At 37.7% G+C, this 19,180-nt stretch overlaps 1 protein-coding gene across 2 annotated transcripts in view; it reads left to right on the top strand.

Annotated features, from left to right (window-relative positions):
• Positions 1–19,180, top strand: part of LRRC1 (leucine rich repeat containing 1) — a 174,418-nt gene that overhangs the window by 109,323 nt on the left and 45,915 nt on the right. For both annotated transcript variants that reach the window (XM_007516499.3, XM_060190034.1), the window contains 2 exons: positions 5,035–5,113; positions 12,376–12,465. In XM_007516499.3, the coding sequence (XP_007516561.1) occupies positions 5,035–5,113; positions 12,376–12,465 (169 nt within the window). The remainder of the gene's footprint in view (positions 1–5,034; positions 5,114–12,375; positions 12,466–19,180) is intronic.

Here is a 19,180-nt window from a genome sequence, read left to right as displayed (position 1 = left end):
AGTGTGAGTCCTGCTTTTATTTGTTTTCCTTTATCATTAAACAACCTACATCAAAATTACGAATGTGCCCTTTTTATAGTAGAAGAAGCTCCTGTTTAGCAGATCAGTTGTAAACAGCTCAACCTGGCATTTGACTGAGCTAGTGAAATTTTTCTAGCTTTTCCTCCATCGGCTCCTGACATTGAGGCAAGCTGTACTGTCAATCCACAGTGTCCACTCTCTCCTCCTTTATCTGTGCTCTTCTACTGTTCTTGCTTATTTGACTCAATAAGATAATATCTTTCTTTTTTTTTATATTTATTTTTTATTCCCTTTTTGTTGCCCTTGTTGTTTTTTATTGTTGTAGCTATTGTTGTTGTTATTGATGTCATTGGATAGGACAGAGAGATATGGAGAGAGGAGGTGAAGACAGAGAGGGGGAGAGAAAGATAGACACCTTTAGACCTGCTTCACCGCTTGTGAAGCGACTCCCCTGTAGGCGGGGAGGCCAAGGGCTCGAACCCAGATCCTTACATCAGGCCTTGCACTTTGTGCCACCTGCGCTTAACCCGCTGTGCTACCACCCAACTCCCAAAAATATCTTTCTTTGTCTAGTTTTTGCCCTTCTTTGAACTTCTGCACCAGTTAATCTATGATAATGTTGATATTAAAAAATGATATAGTTAAGGAAATTAAGGCACATGTGAACACACTTAAAAATATTTGCCTAAGGGCATAAACTCAGAAACTGTAGAAAAATTAAAAAAAAAAGAAAATGTAGGGAAATTGATGATGATTGTTGTTATGGCTGTTTGGATTTGATGGAGTATACAAATTGGGTCTCAGGTGAAACCATTTGAAAGGATATTTTAGTTATCTAGGTGATTGAGGCCTGAGCTGGATTGATACTGTTAAAGTCCTGGTGGTGGATGCTGGAAAAGGACCTAAGTTGGGGGTGAGAGTTCTGTAGACACCTGCCATGGGGGGGATGAGAAATTGTGCCCATGTATAAGCAACTGTAAATCAACTCCCTCAATAAAATGATAAAAATATTTTAAAGGGTACAAAACTAATATTAAGCTCAACAAATATGAACAGGAAAAATACAGAATATAAAAACAATTTGGAAATTAAATTAATTGTCTCTGGACAGAGAGAAAAGGATTTGAATAATAATTTTTAAAAGGGCTAATTAATGAAGTTGTGGAAAAGGAGAATCCGAGTATTACTCATGTGCTGGGTACTGAACTTGGGATTCCATGGGTGCAAGTTCAGTGTTGTACCCACTGAGCAATCACTTGGGCTACTCAGTTATATTTTTTAATGTGGTAGGCAGGCAACCTAGGCCCATTGCAAAGGTGGTCTAGATGGACAGATCTATCGGTCATCTCAGTGTGTAAGTACATCGATGTTACCTCATAGTTAGCCAGAACTAGAGAGTTTTTATACTAGTAAAATAGACATGTACCTAACCTGTGAAAATATTTCATAACTCAAATGAGTGATTTATGCTTGAAGAACCTTAGTAGTTTCCTGTTTATTTAATATCTAGTTAATATACTATATTAAGTGGAGGGAACAGATATGACCAGCATAGTCTTTCTTCCCACTGAACATAGTTTATTTATTAAGATTGGTTAACAGTGACTTAACAACTTCGTAATACATCTTAAAAAAGTAGAGCCTGAGAAATTTGGAAGCAGAAGACTCCACCATATAGTTGTGGAACTCAAGGTTGTTTTTCTCAAGGATTTTTCAAATTTTATTTTTTATTGATGATTTAACAGTAATTTATAGGATTATAAGATAATAGGGGTATAGTTCCACACCACCACTGAAGTTTTGTGTGCCCAGCCCTCCAGGAATAACCACTGTAGTTCTCCCAAGATCTTAGAGAAGGGTTGGCTACTTTCCCCCGCCCCCCTTTTGGCAAGTGCATGTGTTTCAATTCTCTGTATTCCACAACTGAGTGAAGCCTTTTGGCAGTTATCCTTCACTTCCCCACTTAACTTTTCACTAAGCATAATCATCTCTAGTTTCATCCATTTGGTTCCGAAGGACACAATTTTATCTTTTTTAATTGCAGAGTAGTGCTCCATTATGTATATGTCCTATGACTTTTTTTTTTTTAAACCCCTGTCATCTGTTTGTGGGAATTTAAGTTGCTTCCATATGTTGACAATTGTGAATCATGTGTGACTCTGACACAAGGGTATACATATGTCCATTTGAATTAGTGTCTTCATGTCTTTTGGGGAAATACCCAAGAGTTTTATTTATGGATCCCATGCTGTTTCCATTTTGATTTGTTTAAGGATTCTCCATCCTCTTTTCCATAATGGCTGCACCAGTTTGCATTCACACTAGTCATGTAACAGTGTCCTTCTTTTTCCACATCCTCGCCAACACTTGGCATGTCCTGTTTTTAGTTGAGTATTTAAGGATGAGTGGATATTCCTCTTCCTTAGTTTTCCATTCTCATATTTTTTTTTAGTAACTTGCTTCAAGCAAAGCAATAGCCAGGACTCTTCTAAATTTTTACAGGCAAATGATTAATTTTGGCTAAGCCAGGAACTTGCCTAAGATAAAAATAGTCTTTGGAGTCAGGATATTTATGTTCTGTTTGCTCATCTGTTATATCTCTTATGTATACAAAATATTTAGCCAAAGGAAAGCATGCCTTTCAGTAAACCAAACTTTTTGGTCAGCAGATGGAGTCCAACTGTGTTATCTGGCAGTTACTTTTGTTATCCTCTGATTTCTGAATTCCAGACCAGTCGCAGTTTCTTTTTTGTTGTTGTTGTTAAAGATTATTTATTAGTTAATGAGAAAGGTAGAAGGGGAGAGAGAATGAACCAGACATTACTCTGGTTCTGGTACATGTGTTGCTGGGGATTGAACTCAGGACCTCATGTTTGAGAGTCCAGTGCTTAATCCACTGCGTCACCTCCCAGACCACCCAAGCAGAGTTCTTTTAGAGTAGTTTATTCATGTGTTCTGTTGGTTGACCCATTTTCCCATACTTCCATGAGAAGGTGAGCAAAAGGGTCTTTCACTTTTTTCTTGATTGGAGTGAGAAGATAGAGCAGCAAGATACTGTAAAATTTATGTATTGATATTCAGCTGTATCTTTCTTGACCTGTATGAAGTGACTGTCCACAATACTCTAACATGCTCATCAGTATTTGAAGCATTGGCAGAAAAAGGATTGTCATGGAATACGTAATGACTAGCACCTTTTTGAATAATGCAGCCTTGCAGTGTTTGGCTACACTTGTGTAGCTATAGTGCTAATACTGTAGTGGACTCACATATGTCCACTTGTTCTCAAACATGGTGCTTAAGTGTCATATTTAACATTCCTATCAGTGTATGGGAGAGTCAGTCTTCAGTGAAGTAGTCCTACAGTGAGTAACCATCCTAGTCACTTCATCTCTCTGAGCTAAATTGTCAGTTTTGTACAATGAAAATGAAAAGAATTTATTCTTGAGAAGATTAAAAAGTGACTCTATATGTAAAAGGCCTACAAATGTTTATCAGTTTTATAAAACCATTCCAGATTCAACATGGATAAGCTGTGCTAGTATTTTACTTAGAAACCCTGGTTGTATATATTTTTCACCACCTCAGATGACAATCCAAGGCAGAACATGGTGTGAGGAGAATGTTACCATGCATTTAAATTATTTCTGCTTTTAAATTTGGATTTTTAAATAGCTTCTGGTTACTTTGGAGTTGTTGGGTCAGGACGTCCACTTTTCCCCTCTTATTTTTCCCTTTTCCCTGCCACCTTCCACTTTTGAAATATTAGGTGTGCTTTTCTCTCAGCTTGCATTTGTCAACCTGATGAAAGAAACAGCATGAGACTGGGGAACTTTTTCTATTTTAGTACTTCATAATGTTAATATGTTCAAAATAAAAGCATCATTGAAATTAACTATAGTGAGTTGACCTTTTAAAGCTATAATCTGAGGCTTTACATAAAAATAAAAAATGATTTAAAAGTAATAATTTCAGTCATTTTTAAAAATCATAATATTTAGTGGCTTGTAGACATGGAGAAAAATAGTCAGCCTCATTAGTAACAAAAAGAATTAAAACAAAAGATTGCCATACACCACCCACTAATATTGTCACATAAAAAATTTAATAGAAGGAAAAGAGATGTTTGAACTGGATACCCTGTGCAAGCAGATGGAAATAGAAATAGGTATAAATTGTTCCAGTCTAAAGAAATTTAACATTATTTGTTAAGTACTGCAGAGATGTTAATGTCTTTGACATAGTAAATCCAATTCTGGGAACTTAGCGTAAGGAAATAATCAGAAATGGGCAGAAATATAACATCAGGAAATTGGCAACAACCTGAAGATCCACAACAGAGGATTGATTAAATGAATTTTAAAATAAAAACACAGTGAGCTTCTTGGCATTATGAATGGTAAACTATTTGGAAAAATAATAACAGGAAAAGTTTAAAATAATGCAAATTGAAAACATTAGCATGACCCTGTTACATTGATATGTGATATATTTATACACAAAATGTGTTTGTACATGTTGCTAAGTGCCTATATGAATGAGTGACAAATAGAAAAATACAGCAGAATAAAACGTTATCTGCAGGTGATGGAAATATCCATGAGTTTTAATTGTCTTCTTTGAACTTTTCTGTATTTTCCAAATTGTTATGTTTACAATCAGAAGGAGATCTGCAGTTTAAAAATGTGCACTAGAGACTAGTTTGTGCTTATATGGACATATGGAAATGTAAAGGGGCAATCAAAATACCATCAGAGACTTTTGATAGAGAAGTAGGATTTGGTGGTCTTTGTATTTTTTCAAAATGCATTTCTTTAATATGTTTCTGTTAATAATTTCTCTTTTATTTAGAAAGCAAATATAAAATAACTCAAAAAGGAACTTTAGAAGTCTAAGCCATATTTGAACGGGGATAATGATTTCCAGGTATTCTTTTGTGACTGCAGCCCAATCTAAGGATGACAAAGGTTGTTAACAATGGTGGTAAATTAGACATTTTTTTTACTCCTACAGATATCCCTGAAATTCCAGAAAGCATCTCATTCTGTAAAGCACTACAGATAGCCGACTTCAGTGGAAACCCACTGACCAGGTAACCTTTCTGCTTGCTTTTCTAACCATAGTACTAAGGGTATCTTTTTGAGAACCACGTAAAGGACATAACCAGGTTGCCCATCTTGGAGCTACCTAGATGAATTGCTATCTTTGTCATGGATGATTGACTCACACAGATACTTATTTATAAATAGCAGCATACATTGAATTGAAAGACCCATGTACTGTTAAATGGAACATTTGAAAAGATTTTGTTGCACGGTAAGTGTATAAAATCAAAGAGAGGAATACATTTCTGAAACAATATGAAGAAATTGGAGTAGTTTATAAAACCCTATATGTCTTATGATATAGATTCGATTTCTGAGTTCTGAACTTTATGAAGCCTAACTCTTTGCAATTCAGGAAGTCCTATTAGAGATTTGTTTCCCAGTCCAGTAATTAAATTTTCTCTCTTAACTTTCCTTTAATACCCATTTAGTTTTTAAACTCTGTGGGCACTGCTGTTTTCTCACTTTAGCAATAGCTGTGAGAAATTCTTTGGATTTGTCCCCATAAGTAAAGCCAGCTTTCTTTTTATTGCCAATTCTGGCGTTTTTCTTCCTGTTGTGACACAGCACACTTCCTGGCCATGGATAAGTGGTGCTGTTGTGAGCTCCTTGAGGGTCTTAATCAGTCTTAACCCACTCACTAACCACTGATTTCCATGCACCTCTGTAACCTGCTTAGTAAGTTGATGACCAGTGGCAATACACAGTCCATGGAATTTGTTCTAGAGATCTCTATGGGACAGGTAATTTCATTTTTAAGATCTTGCATGGTTATGCAAGCAACCCCAGAAAAGATACATTCTTCCTTTGCACTCCACAACTTCCCTTTCTTTTAATACCTGCTCCCCCATACTACAAAATTGATATTAAGTTAAAATTTGGCATTTATCTTACCAGTTCAAAATTGCTTGGAATTTATTGACTAGAGAGTACTGGGGTATGCTCAATTTAGTGCCCTTTCTCCCAATAAATACATATATTTTAAATTATTTCTGGGCAGTTTCTTTTGAGTTCTAGGGAATTCCCATCCTCTCTCAATTTCTCTCTTTTTTTTCTTAATTTATGCACATTTATTAGTATTATATGCTTGTTTAATAGGCTTAAATTGTAACTTTTGAAATGTTTTTAAGTAGTCACCTCCTTTTTTTTTTAACATCTGAGAAAACTATTAGAGTAAGTAGGAAAACCAGAAAATTTTACATTTGTCCAAGACAGTCTTTGAGTTAGTCTTTCTCCCATATAATGTATATCGGAGTAAAGGGCATTTTTAAACAACTATATATTTTTTTAGTCCTCCCATATAATTTTTCAAATCCTTATATGATTATTGTCTGTCATGTAAACAAATTCTTAGAACTAGCTTTCAAAGATTACTTGTATCTGAGTCTCCATCCACATACTTTTTTTTTTTTTTAATTTTTTATTTAAGAAAGGATTAGTGAACAAAAGCATAAGGTAGGAGGGGTACAACTCCACACAATTCCCACCACCCGATCCCCATAACCCACTCCCTCCCATGGTAGCTTTCCCATTCTCTATCCCTCTGGGGACCAGGGTCGTTGTGGGTTGCAGAAGGTAGAAGGTCTGGCTTCTGTAGTTGCTTCCCCGCTGAACATGGGCGTTGACTGGTCGGTCCATACCCCCAGTCTGCCTCTCTCTTTCCCTAGTAGGGTGTGTCTCTGGGGAAGCTGAGCTCCAGGACACATTGGTGGGGTCTTCAATCCAGGGAAGCCTAGCCAGCATCCTGGTGGCATCTGGAACCTGGTGATTGAAAGAGAGTTATGAAGCCAAACAATTTGTTGAGCAGTCATGGATCCCAAGCTTGGAATAGTGGAGAGGAAGTGTTAGGGAGGTACTCACTGCAAACTCTAGTGTAATCCTGCTTTCAGGTATATATTTTGCAGTAGTTTATGGATACGTGTGCACATAAGCTCTCTCTCACAGAAACTGGTGTATATCTAGGTTATGGGACTTTGTTAGTAAGTGAACTACCTGAGATGAAATTAGAGTGTACTATTAAAGGAAAGGTCTCACCCGAGTAATGAAGCTGAAGGGTTGTCATTCCACACGTGAAGTCTCTGGATACAGTCTGAGGTGAAGCATGTTGAGATGGCAATCGTTGCTTTGGTTAGGTTGTGATCGGCGGATGCAATATTATTTGGTTTGGATTGGGAGATGTATACGGGAAAGTGGGCCCTATCCAAGGGTTCCAGGACTGGGGGAAGTAGGGCTCTATAGTGAAGATGTGAGGTTCCTGCTGTCTTAGGGTTCAAAAAGACAATCAATAGTTAATATTATCATCACATTATTTGTTAATTGGGTTAACTTTGAAAAGTCCCTTTGTTATGTTTTGCTGTACAGTCACATACTTTTCTTTTAAGATCTATGCCCGTTAAGGAAAGTTTCCAGTTCCACTAGTCATATATATATTCTACTTATTATTATTATTTTTAATTTATTTTTTATTTAAGAAAGGATAAATTAACAAAGCCATAGGGTAGGAGGGGTACAACTCCACACAATTCCCACCACCCAGTCTCCATATCCCACCCCCTCCCCTGATAGGTTTCTCCTTCTCTATCCCTCTGGGAGCATGGACCCAGGGTCCTTGTGGGTTGTAGAAGGTGGAAGGTCTGGCTTCTGTAACTGCTTCCCCGCTGAACATGGGCATTGACTGGTCGGTCCATACTCCCAGTCTGCCTCTCTCTTTCCCTAGTAGGGTGGGTCTCTGGGGAAGCGGAACTCCAGGACACATTGGTGGGGTCTTCAGTCTAGGGAATCCTGATGACATCTGGAACCTGGTGACTGAAAAGAGAGTTAACATACGAAGCCAAACAAATTGTTGAGCAATCATGGACCCAAAGCTTGGAATAGTGGAGAGGAAGTGTGTGTGGGGGGTACTCACTGCAAACTCTAGTGTACTTCTGCTTTCAGGTATATATTTTGCCCTAGTTTATGGATACATATGAACATATGCTCTCTCTCACAGAACCTGGTGTATATCTAGGTTTTGGGACTTTGTTAGAAAGTGATCCACCTGGGATGGAATTAGAGAATACTATGAAAGGAAAGGTCTCACCTGAGTAATGAAGCTGAAGGGTTGTCATTCCACACCTGAAGTCTTCGGACACAGAGACTTTCCCCCAATACATACATATATTTTAAATTATTTCTGGGCAGCTTCTTTTGAGTTCTAGGGAATTCCCTTCCTCTCTCAATTTCTCTCTTTCTTATCCAAAAAAAAAAAAAAAAAAAAAAAAAAGAACAAATGACCATAGGAGCAGTGGATCAGTGGATGCACAGAGCCCCAGTGATAACCCTGGAGGCAAAAAAAAAAAAAAAAAGAAAAAGAATTTAAAAAATTAGTTAATTTGATAGGCTAGAGAGATATAACAGGAAAGGAGATAGAGAGGGAAAGAGTCAGAGACAACTGCAGCACTGTTTGACTGCTTGTGAAGCTTTCCCCATGCAGGTGGGGACTGGGGCCTTGAACTGGGACCTGTGCATGGTGACATGTACACTTAGGCAGGTGTACCACCACCCATCCCATCCATTTTTTTTTTTTTAAGGAATTAAAGCAGGGAAGCAATTACAGAAGCCTGTTCTTCCACCTTCTGCACCCTTTAATGACCCTGGGTCCGTACTCCCAGAGGGATAAAGAATAGGAAAGCGGTCAGGGGAGGAGGATGGGATATGGAGTTCTGGTGGTGGGAACTATATGGAGTAACCCTCTTATCCTATGTTTTTTTGTCAGTGTTTCCTTTCTATAGATAAAATATTTTTTAAATGTTCTTAAAATTCTTTTTTATTTGATGGGACAGAAATTGTGAGAGAAGGGGGAGATTGCTGAGAGAAAGAGACTATAGGACTGCTTCACTGCTAGTGAAGCTTGCCTCCTGCCGATGAAGACTCAGGGCTTGAACCTGGGTACGTGCACATGTGAATATGCATGTTCAACCAGTTGCACCACCTCCTGGCTCCCTCCTAATAGCTTTCTAATTCAGCGCTATCTTTGTTATTGTCTCTTTCATTACCATCACTCATACATTTGTTCTTCTTCTTTAAATTATTCTGTCGCTCCTTGTTAGTAGAAGATAAAACCTGAACCCTATGTGCTATGAGAACCTCTTCTCTCCTCCATCTGACTTGATCTTAACCTGTCTTTCCATATCACTGATTTCAGCTGCCTATTCAGAAACTTTACTGAAGTGCTTATTACACCATTCATTTCATGCCTCTTTTAATTATGTCAACCATTTTGTCCTTCTTTAAGGTGCAGCTAGAACTTTTTTTTTTACTTTTCCTTCAGAAAATCTTCCCTGGTTACTCTCCTTGGTCCTTCCTCATGCTATCATTTTTTTTTTAAATAAACAGTGCTTTAAATTTATATTAATGATACCACTTTGACCAAGACTTCCAATGAGATTGCGAAAGTTGGACCTTCAAGATAGTTTACTTGGATAATGTGCTTGTGTTGCCATGGTTATTGGTCAGGTTTGAACCAGTCCTTACTGCACTGAGGGAAGCTTTGGTACTATGGTGTCATTGTCTCTACCTTTGTATTTGAAAAAGTTGGACTGGAGTGGTGAAGCCCCCATGATGACTTAAATAAATGAATAAATAAATAACTGACCAAGAAAGTTAATTTGCATTCTCCTACTATTTATTTTTATATATCTAGCACTACTATAATTTTTAGAATTGACTTAAATGATCAGTAAATATCGAATGGTTAAGCTGTTGTCTTATTTAAGGTGAATTGTAAGGGCAGGCAGTTAAATACTCGTTGTGCTGCTTCTTGAGGTGTCACTCCATTTACCTTCAGTTTAATTTCCCTTTCTATTACATTAGTTTTCCTGTTCTAATAATTACTGACACATGACGAGCTTTGTCTCAAAAATTCCCTTGCATTGAACTCATCTATGTTGTATGAAGCTTTGCTCAGTTTTTCACTCTCTTCATATTTGGCATGTTTCTGTAAAGTAAAGTAAAACCACTTTAGTTTGGAAGTTGTATCTTGCTTTTTTTTCTCTTTCCTTTATTCCAGGGTTACTGTTGGGGCTCGGTGCCTGCACTATGAATCCACTGCTCCTGATGGCCATTTTTCCATTGTATTGTTGTTGTTGTCCTTATTATTGTTGTTGTTGGATAGGACAAAGAGAAACCAAGAGAGGAGAGGAAGACAGAGGGAGAGAGAAAGATAGACACCTGCGGACACCACTTGTGAAGTGGCCCCCCTGCAGGTGTGGAGATGGGGCTTGAACTGGGATCCTTGAACCAGCCCTTGCAGTTAGCACCGTGTGCGCTTAACCCAGTGTGTCATTGCCTGACCCCTTGTAAGTTGTATCTTTTAAGAATTATTATGTGTGAGTTGAACCTTACAAAGTTTTTAATTTGGCCTGTTTATTTTATGGCCGGAGAAACTGAGACTCAGAAGGATTGCATGATTTCAAGCTCATCCAGCCTCTGACTAGCAGCTCAGACTAGAATTCCTTTTCATAGCCCGTGTCACGCTTCCTCATCACATCATACAGGTTTGACTGATAAAATTAATATCCAGTAAAAAAAAAAGTAAGCCAACCATTCAAAAATATTTCTTTATATTTAAGATAATTTAAATTAGTTTAAAGACTATAAGATGATAAATATTTTATGGTAAAGATGGGCAGAATGAGGAGTCGGGTGGTAGTGCACCGGGTTAAGCGCACATGCTGCAAAGCACAAGGACCAGCATAAGGATCCTGGTTTGAGCCCTCAGCTCCCCACCTGCAGGGGAGTGCTTCACAGGTGGTGAAGCAGTTCTGCAGGTGTCTGTCTTTCTCTCCCCCTCTCTGTCTTCCCCTCCTCTCTCTATTTCTCTCTGTCCTAACAATGATGACATCAACAATAATAACTACAACAATAAAAATAAATAAATTTTAAAAATTTACAAAAAAAAAGATGGGCAAAATACAACAGTTCTGCTTTTTAATTACAAGTAAAGCATTTTGCCTCAATTTCACCATGGGAGAACTCTTAATTGTGTAAATGCTATTCTAAGTGTGTTTCAAGTTTATAAAAATCCCAGTTGACACTGTCATCTTGCATAGCCTAGAATTGAAGAATGGGATTAAATATGTTAAATGTCAAACAATAATAGGATTTGTGACCCCTCCAACCTACAATGCAGAAATAAATGAAACATTCTAATTTAGAGACAATTAAAGCAGATAGTTTTGCATCTCTAACCTGAAAATGTGATGTATGCATTCTCTCGTCTTTAATAGAGGGTTTTTATGTATAGCTGTTAATAGTTTAGATACATTGATATCTTTTTGTCCTCAGATTTTTTTTTCCCCTCTCTAACTACTAGTAGCCATAGAAATATTGAAACTAAATTTTCTTGGTAATTTTTTAAAAAAATTTTTCAAAATTTTTTAATTTTGAAAACTTTCTATTCCATATAGTACAAGGGAAGTATATATATATATATTTTCTTTTAAGGTATGCTATACACAGGGAAATATATAATTATCTTATGTGATTGGCATTTCAAATTAGAAGAAAAACCTGAAGAAAGTAGCAATTGGCTATCACCTAATCAATTCTTGGTAATTCATAATTTTGGTCTGGGAAAAACATTGAGCAACTTTCTTGTGTTTTATTACACTCTTTGGACCAAAATTTCTCATCATCTTCTGTACATCACTAAAAGCAGCAATTGTCATTTTTTATCATAGAATACAGTAGTTTCAAAATATTCTCTGCCCTTTTTAGAGTTCACTTATCTTTTCTATTTCACTATTTCTGGATCACACTATCAGCAGATATTTATTGCCATCTGTATTTCTAGGTCAAGTTCTTGTTTTTTCCTTACAAGTGTCTTACATATAGGAATTCAAGGCATATGTAGTAGTCTATTAGAATTTTTATTTTTATTATAATTTTTTAACTAATGGACTTACAAGAGATTTCGGGCTATACTGTCACACTTATGTGTATGTATAGTTCATTGTACTCAAAAACCAATTTCCTGTGCCCTCTCCCCTTCCCTCTAGTAACATTCATAGTTTTCACAATATCTAATATATATATATATATCTTTATTTACCTTTATTTTACATATGAGTGAAACCATCCAGTAGTTGTTTTGGAATTTTTAGGAGGTATTTCAGTTACCTTATAGGATAAATCAGTATATATTTTAAATATTCATTACTATTTAGAAAATTTTCTTTTTCAGTTAACAATGCTTCTTTTTTTTTCACAGGCTACCAGAAAGCTTTCCTGAGTTACAGAATCTGACATGTCTTTCTGTAAATGACATCTCATTGCAGTCCCTGCCTGAAAACATTGGCAAGTAAGTTTATGCGATGTGATGTGATGTGTGTATGGGGGGAGAATCTGCCTTATATTACCAACTCCTCCAACTTTCCTTTTTTCAGCTCTTGCTTTTCTACTAAAAAGGTTATTTATGTGTTCCAGGATGTGGTGCAGTGGGTAAAGCATTGGACTCTCAGGCATGAGGTCCTGAGTTTAATCCCCGGCAGCACATGTACCAGAGTTATGTCTAGTTCTTTCTGTCCTCCTATCTTTCTAATAAATAAAATATTTAAAAAGTTATTTATTAACCCGGTTTTCAAAAATCAACTTCAAGAGAGATCATAGCCTCTTGTAATTTTTTTATTCAATTGCTTCTAAATTTTATTTTCCTTATTTACTTCTCTTTTTAAAAAATTATTTATTTATTATTGGACAGAGACAGAGAGAAATTGAGAGGGGAGGGGGAGATAGAGAAGGAGAGAAACAGAGAGACACCTGAAGCTCTACTTCATCACTCGTGAAGCTTTCACCCTGCAGGTTGGGACCAGGGGGCTTGAACCCAGATCCTTGTGCACTGTAATGTGTATGCTTAACCAGGTGCGCCACCACCTGCCTCTCTTTATTTATTCTTGTCTTTAAATTTGAATGGCTAAAATTGATGCTACTCGTTCCTAATGAAGCACCTAATTTCTTTTGTTTGGAAGCTCTCTTTAAACCGATAAATTCCAAAGTAACTTATTTAAGCAAAGCAATATAGATCAAAAATATGGTTTGCAGACACGGGAACCTGGAACCCCACCTCCCCAGAGCCCTAACCCACTAGAGAAAGATAGAAACAGGCTGGGGGTCTGGATCGACCTGTCAACATCCATGACCAGCGGAGAAGCATTTATAGAAGCCAGACCTTCCCACCTTCTGAATCTCGTAAAGATCTACACCCAGAGAGATAAAGACTAGGGAACCTTCCAATGGAGGGAATGGGATATGGAACTCTGGTGGTGGGAATTGTGTAGAGTTGTACCCCTGTTATCTTACCATCTTGTCAGTTATTATTAAATCACTAATAATAATAACAACAACAACACTCTCAGAATTTTTTTAAATTTATTTTTTATTTAAGAAAGGTTAAATTAACAAAACCATAGGGTAGGAGGGGTACAACACACAATTCCCACTACCCAATCTCCATATCCCATCCCCTCCCCTGATAGCTTTCCCATTCTCTATCCCTCTGGGAGCATGGACCCAGGGTCCTTGTGGGTTGCAGAAGGTAGAAGGTCTGGCTTCTGTAATTGCTTCCCCACTGAACATAGACGTTGACTGGTCAGACCATACTTCCAGTCTGCCTCTCTCTTTCCCTAGTAGGGTGGGTCTCTGGGGAAGCAGAGCTCCAGGACACATTGGTGGGGTCTTCAGTCCAGGGAAGCCTGGCCGGCATCCTGATGGCATCTGGAACCTGGTGGCTGAAAAGAGTTAAAATACAAAGCTAAACAAATTGTTGAGCAATCATGGACCCAAAGGTTGGAATAGTGGAGAGGAAGTGTGTGTGGGGGGGTACTCACTGCAAACTCTAGTGTACTTCTGCTTTCAGGTATGTGTTTTGCCCTAGTTTATGGGTGCATGTGAACATATGCTCTCTCTCACAGAACCTGGTGTATATCTAGGTTTTGGGATTTTGTTAGAAAGTGATCCACCTGGGATGGAATTAGGGAATGCTATGAAAGGAAAGGTCTCACCCGAGTAATGAAGCTGAAGGGTTGTCATTCCACCCGTGAAGTCTCTGGACACAGAGTGTGAGCTGAAGCATGTTGAGGTGGCAGTCGTTGCGTTGGTTAGGTTGCGATCGGCTGATGCAATATTATTTGATATGGATTGGGAGAGGCATGCGGGAAAGTGGGCCCTATCCTAAGGTTCCAGGACTGGGAGAAATATAGCCTCTGTAGTGGAGATGAGAGATTCCTGCTGTCTTAGGGTTCAAAAAGACAATGGATAGTTAATGTTTCATCACATTATTTGGTAATTGGGTTAACTTTGAAAAGTCCTTTTGTTAGAGTTTGCTGTATAGTACCCAGTATCTTGTGAATAGCTGTGCCGCTGGTTGCCTCTGATCTACTTGGTCTAGGCTTTTGAGAGAGTGCATATCAAATACACAGCCTATATATTAAGAAGACTCAGTCTGTGTTTTAAAAACTTCAAGACATACAATTAATTTTTCCCCTCTCATGTTAATTAGTGATTTATATGACTACACTTTACTAGGAGTGTACATAAACACCATTCCCATCCAATGTTCAGGATTTTCTTTTTATCTGTCTGAATTGTATCAGTAACAATGGTTATAATTTGTTTTGTTTTTAGACTTTCATCTTATCTATTACTATAGTACTTTTCTATATTTCAGTTGTTTCCCCAATAAAATGACTTTCAGCTTGAACCCTGTTATGAATAATGACTTGGGAAGTAAGACTATGATGATAGTAGCAAGGGAGTTTCCTATTTTTGCTCCTTAATTTTTGTTACTGTGGCAAGAAACTTATGCTTTCTACTTGTTGGAATTAAAGGCTACATGCTACAATAACATTGTTTTTCACTTAGTAGAAATAAGCCATCAAATGTTATACTTCTTTCATGGGGAAGATTAGGCACCTCTGTCTAATGGTGCCAAAAGGGCACTTGAAACAGTTGGAATGGTGAATTATTGAGAAATCATATATACATGCATTTGTATGCTATACTTCAGATAGTTATTATTTGAATCTTCTAAACAGCCCTCAGAGAAAAGATTCTTAAGCTCCTGAGGAAATTCCCAAATAATTTTCTTCAGAGTATGTGAATTATTGAGTTAGCCATATATTTGGAAATTACAAAAATTCTAGGAGAGATCATGGTTTTGTACACAGGGAACAGATAGATGCTACTTCAAAAAGGTGAAGAGGACATGAAATGACCATGTGAATGAACATTGTTAAGGGTTTGTGAATTCTGAAGTGTAGATTTCTGCATAGGTTAGCCCCTCTTATTTGCTTAGATATTTAGACCACCGTAGCGTTTGCATTTTAAACATTAGTGAACTAAATAACTATTTCTTCTTTCCACAAATAACATAATCCTTGGCGTCATCTGGGAAATCAGGGTTTCTCAAGGATTGGAAGTGTCCATCCTGCCTGGAAAAGAAAGTCAAGTCTATCTAGGGTCGTCAGATCTGCAGATCCTGGAAGCTATGGCACCTGTAGGCAGGTGTGTTCATCATATGTTTGAGGAGTGTGTGGGAATTGTTGGCAGGGCTGGAACTGGAGTACACTCCTGCCTATCTGGTCCTGTGTTTTTCTACTACTGTAATCTACCTTCAACCCCAGAAAATCAGATTCCAGAACCCGTAGGGCTCAGAGACTTTTTCTTAGTGCGTCTTGTGATTATTTTTATAGCAAATTTAAGCTGTTGTATAAATATCTGTTTTTAAGGTATTCATTAATCACTATTTTATATTAATTGTCTATTAAATAATTAGATCCAAACAATGTATTTTGTTCTACCAGATAAATAGCTGGAAAAAGTGATATACACAAATTGAAATATTAACTTTTTTCTTTTTATTTGTGATTAATAGTGAGTTACTAGGTTGTAAGATTAAGGTGTATAGTTCCTTACCACACCCACAACCAAAGTTCTGTGTCCCTCCGTTCTTACTTCCCAAAGATAACCATCATAATTCTCACAAAGTCTTAGAGGCAGTTTCTTTGCTTCTGTATTTTTTTTTTTTTTTTTTGCAAATGTATAGCTATCAGTTCTCTATATTGCACTTATGGGTAAAACTATCTGTCCGTTGTCTTTCATCTATTTACTTATTTCACTAAGCATAATCACCTCCCGTCCCATCCATTTTGTCCCAAAAGACACATTATACTTTTTATTGCACATTAGTATTCCATGGAGTACATATCTTTTAATTTCTCTATCCAGTCATCTGTTGATGGGCAATTAGGCTGCTTCTGCTCTTTGGCTATTGTGAATAATACAGCTATGAACATATTTCCCTAGTGTTTGCATAGCCTTCGATAAATACCTAAGAGTGGTTTTATTAGATCATAAGGTACATGGATCATGAAGTTCACTTTTGTTTAAAGAATCTCCATATAGTCTTCCAAAAGGGGCTGTACCAGTTTGCATTTTTAATATACTGGATTGTTAGGAAAGTTATGACACACTTTTGCACAGAAAAACATAAGAGGGTCAGGCGGTGGTACACCTGGTTGAGTGTACCAGTTACTATGCACAAGGACCCAGGTCCCTTTCTCTCTCCCTTTACCTCTCCTTCCCCTCTCAGTTTTTTTTTTCTTTCTCTCTCTCTATGCAATAAAATAAAAAATAAATAAAATATTAAAAATATATATATAAAAGCATAAAAATATGTCATGACTTTTCTGACAACCCAATACTAGTGCATTACTTGATTATATGTAGTGCTAGGAATCAAATTTGAGGCCTTTTATTTGCAAGGTTTGCTCTTGGTCTACCTCCCTGGCCTCGTGAATAAATATCTTTTCTTTATTTTTTTATAGTGGTTTATATGTTTACACTTTAATAGGATTGTACATAAACACCACTCCCACCACCAAAAGACTGTGTCCCATCCCCACAACCCACCCCTTCCCCCCACCCCCCTGCCAAAAATGAAAATTTCAAAAATGAAATTTTCTTCATTTTTAAGTGTCCCAACAATATACCATGAGATATTTGGCACTGCTCTGTTTCTTAAACTGCCACCACATTTTCTTTCCCATATTAGTTTGCTACCTAGTTCATGACTTTTATCTCAATAACTACAGAAAATCCATTTTTGCTATGTCTGATGCTCTTGAAATGTATGTAATGCTATTTCATGTTGAAGCCGAACTACCTGAACTAGTAGTTCATATGGAGCTTAACAGGTGTTGAACATTGCTGTGTTGTTCACAAATATGAAATAATTCTGTGGTTGCTGCTGCCACCCTGATGTCTTGTTACACAGTAGCCATAAGTTGTTGCTATTTTGAAAACTTGAATGTGCTATTGTGAATATTTGCGAGTATACTGCACATTGGTGTATGGCAAGAGACAGTGTCATGCTACTTGTGCTTCTTGAGAATTCTAAAGCAATGCTTTCATGTCTTATACATGATTACACAGGTAAGCGGCAATATGCTTACTCTGATGAAATAAGTCTTATAAATAATAGAGTTCCTAAAATACTTTATAAAGTAATGGGGCTCAATCAGGAAAATCTTTTGAACCACACACACTTGCTATTGCATGCAAAAGTCTTCTGTTTCTTTTATAGCAATAACAGATACATCAGCACATTGCTCAGTCCTTAGCAGTAAAGGCTCCTTTTAAGCTTGCAAAGAGAAACTTAACTTACCCTCATTGGACTTTTGAAACTCCCTTTGTTAATAAGTTGAAAAATGCATCACCTTTTGATAAGTATTCATAAGCAACCTATTGACAGCAGGGAAGATGCTAAATTTCATCAGCCAAATCACAAGACCTTGCCTACAATCAGAAGACTTTTTTTAAAATTACCGTAATTTAATTTTATATTATAAACACTGTTGTTTCCTTTTATTTTATTTTTTATTTATGAAAAGGAAACATTGACTAGACAATAGGATAAGAGGGGCACAACTCCACACAGTTCCCACCACCAGAACTCTATCCCATCCCCTCCCCTGATAGCTTTCTTTTTCTTTAACCCAAGGTCATTGTGGGATGCAGAAGGTGGAAGGTCTGGCTTCTGTAATTGCTTCCCCACTGAACATGGGCATTGACATGTCGATCCGTACTCCCAGCCTGTCTCTCTCTTTCCCTAGTGGGGAAGGGCTCTGGGGAAGCAGAGCTCCAGGACACATTGGTGGGGTTGTCTGTCCAGGGAAGTCTGGTTGGCATCATGCTAGCATCTGGAACCTGGTGCTTGAAAAGAGAGTTAACATCCAAAGCCAAACAAATTGTTGACCAATCATGGACCTAAAGGCTGGAATAGTGCAGATGAATGTTGTTTTCGACGGGTTATGTTGTTTTCGCCGGGCTGGCTTCACGGGCGGGTAACAGATGACCAGGGACTCATGGTTGAGCTGTAGGCAGTATCTCTTTATTCATGCAGGATGCAGCACAATCTATACCAAGCTAAGCTAAACTCAAGTTACAGTAAAACTCACAATGCTGTCTATATATATACTTGTGAAGTAGGGTGGAAACAGGATGTGACATAGAGAGGGTGGAGAGAAAAGTGACTGGTGAAAATCAGAGTGTGACAAAGAGGGGACAGATTAGGCGAGAATCCTATCACTGAACCACAAATGCCCTGGAGGGACGGTGGAACTTGTTAACAGTGGTTATGTAAATAGAATGAAGTGGTTATGTAAATAGAATAGTGTTAAGCAGGGGGTATTTAAACCAAATGAAACAGAAGGGATCTCTTGCATACCAACAATTCCCCCTTTCTTTTTAACTAATGGCCATTGTGGGGTGAACAGAAACGTATATCGTACAGGCGTTTTCAAAAGAACTGGCATAAGACATGGAAAACAAAATAGGCGAGCAGCAATAACCAATGTGATGTCAAGGGGAATGTTTCTTGCCTCAAAGGGAAAGGCCTAGCAGGCGAAAGGGCATTTCTTGCCTCTGGGAACGCTTCATGCCTCTGGGGGCATCTCTTGCCTCAAAGGGCGTTTCCTGCCTCTGTGGGCATCTCTTGCCTCTTGGGGCGCTTCATGCCT

The sequence above is a fragment of the Erinaceus europaeus genome, chromosome 4 (genome assembly GCF_950295315.1).
Source record: "Erinaceus europaeus chromosome 4, mEriEur2.1, whole genome shotgun sequence".
Classification (NCBI taxonomy): domain Eukaryota; kingdom Metazoa; phylum Chordata; class Mammalia; order Eulipotyphla; family Erinaceidae; genus Erinaceus; species Erinaceus europaeus.
Note: the sequence above shows the minus strand (reverse complement) of the source record. Positions and strands in the feature narration are given on the sequence as shown.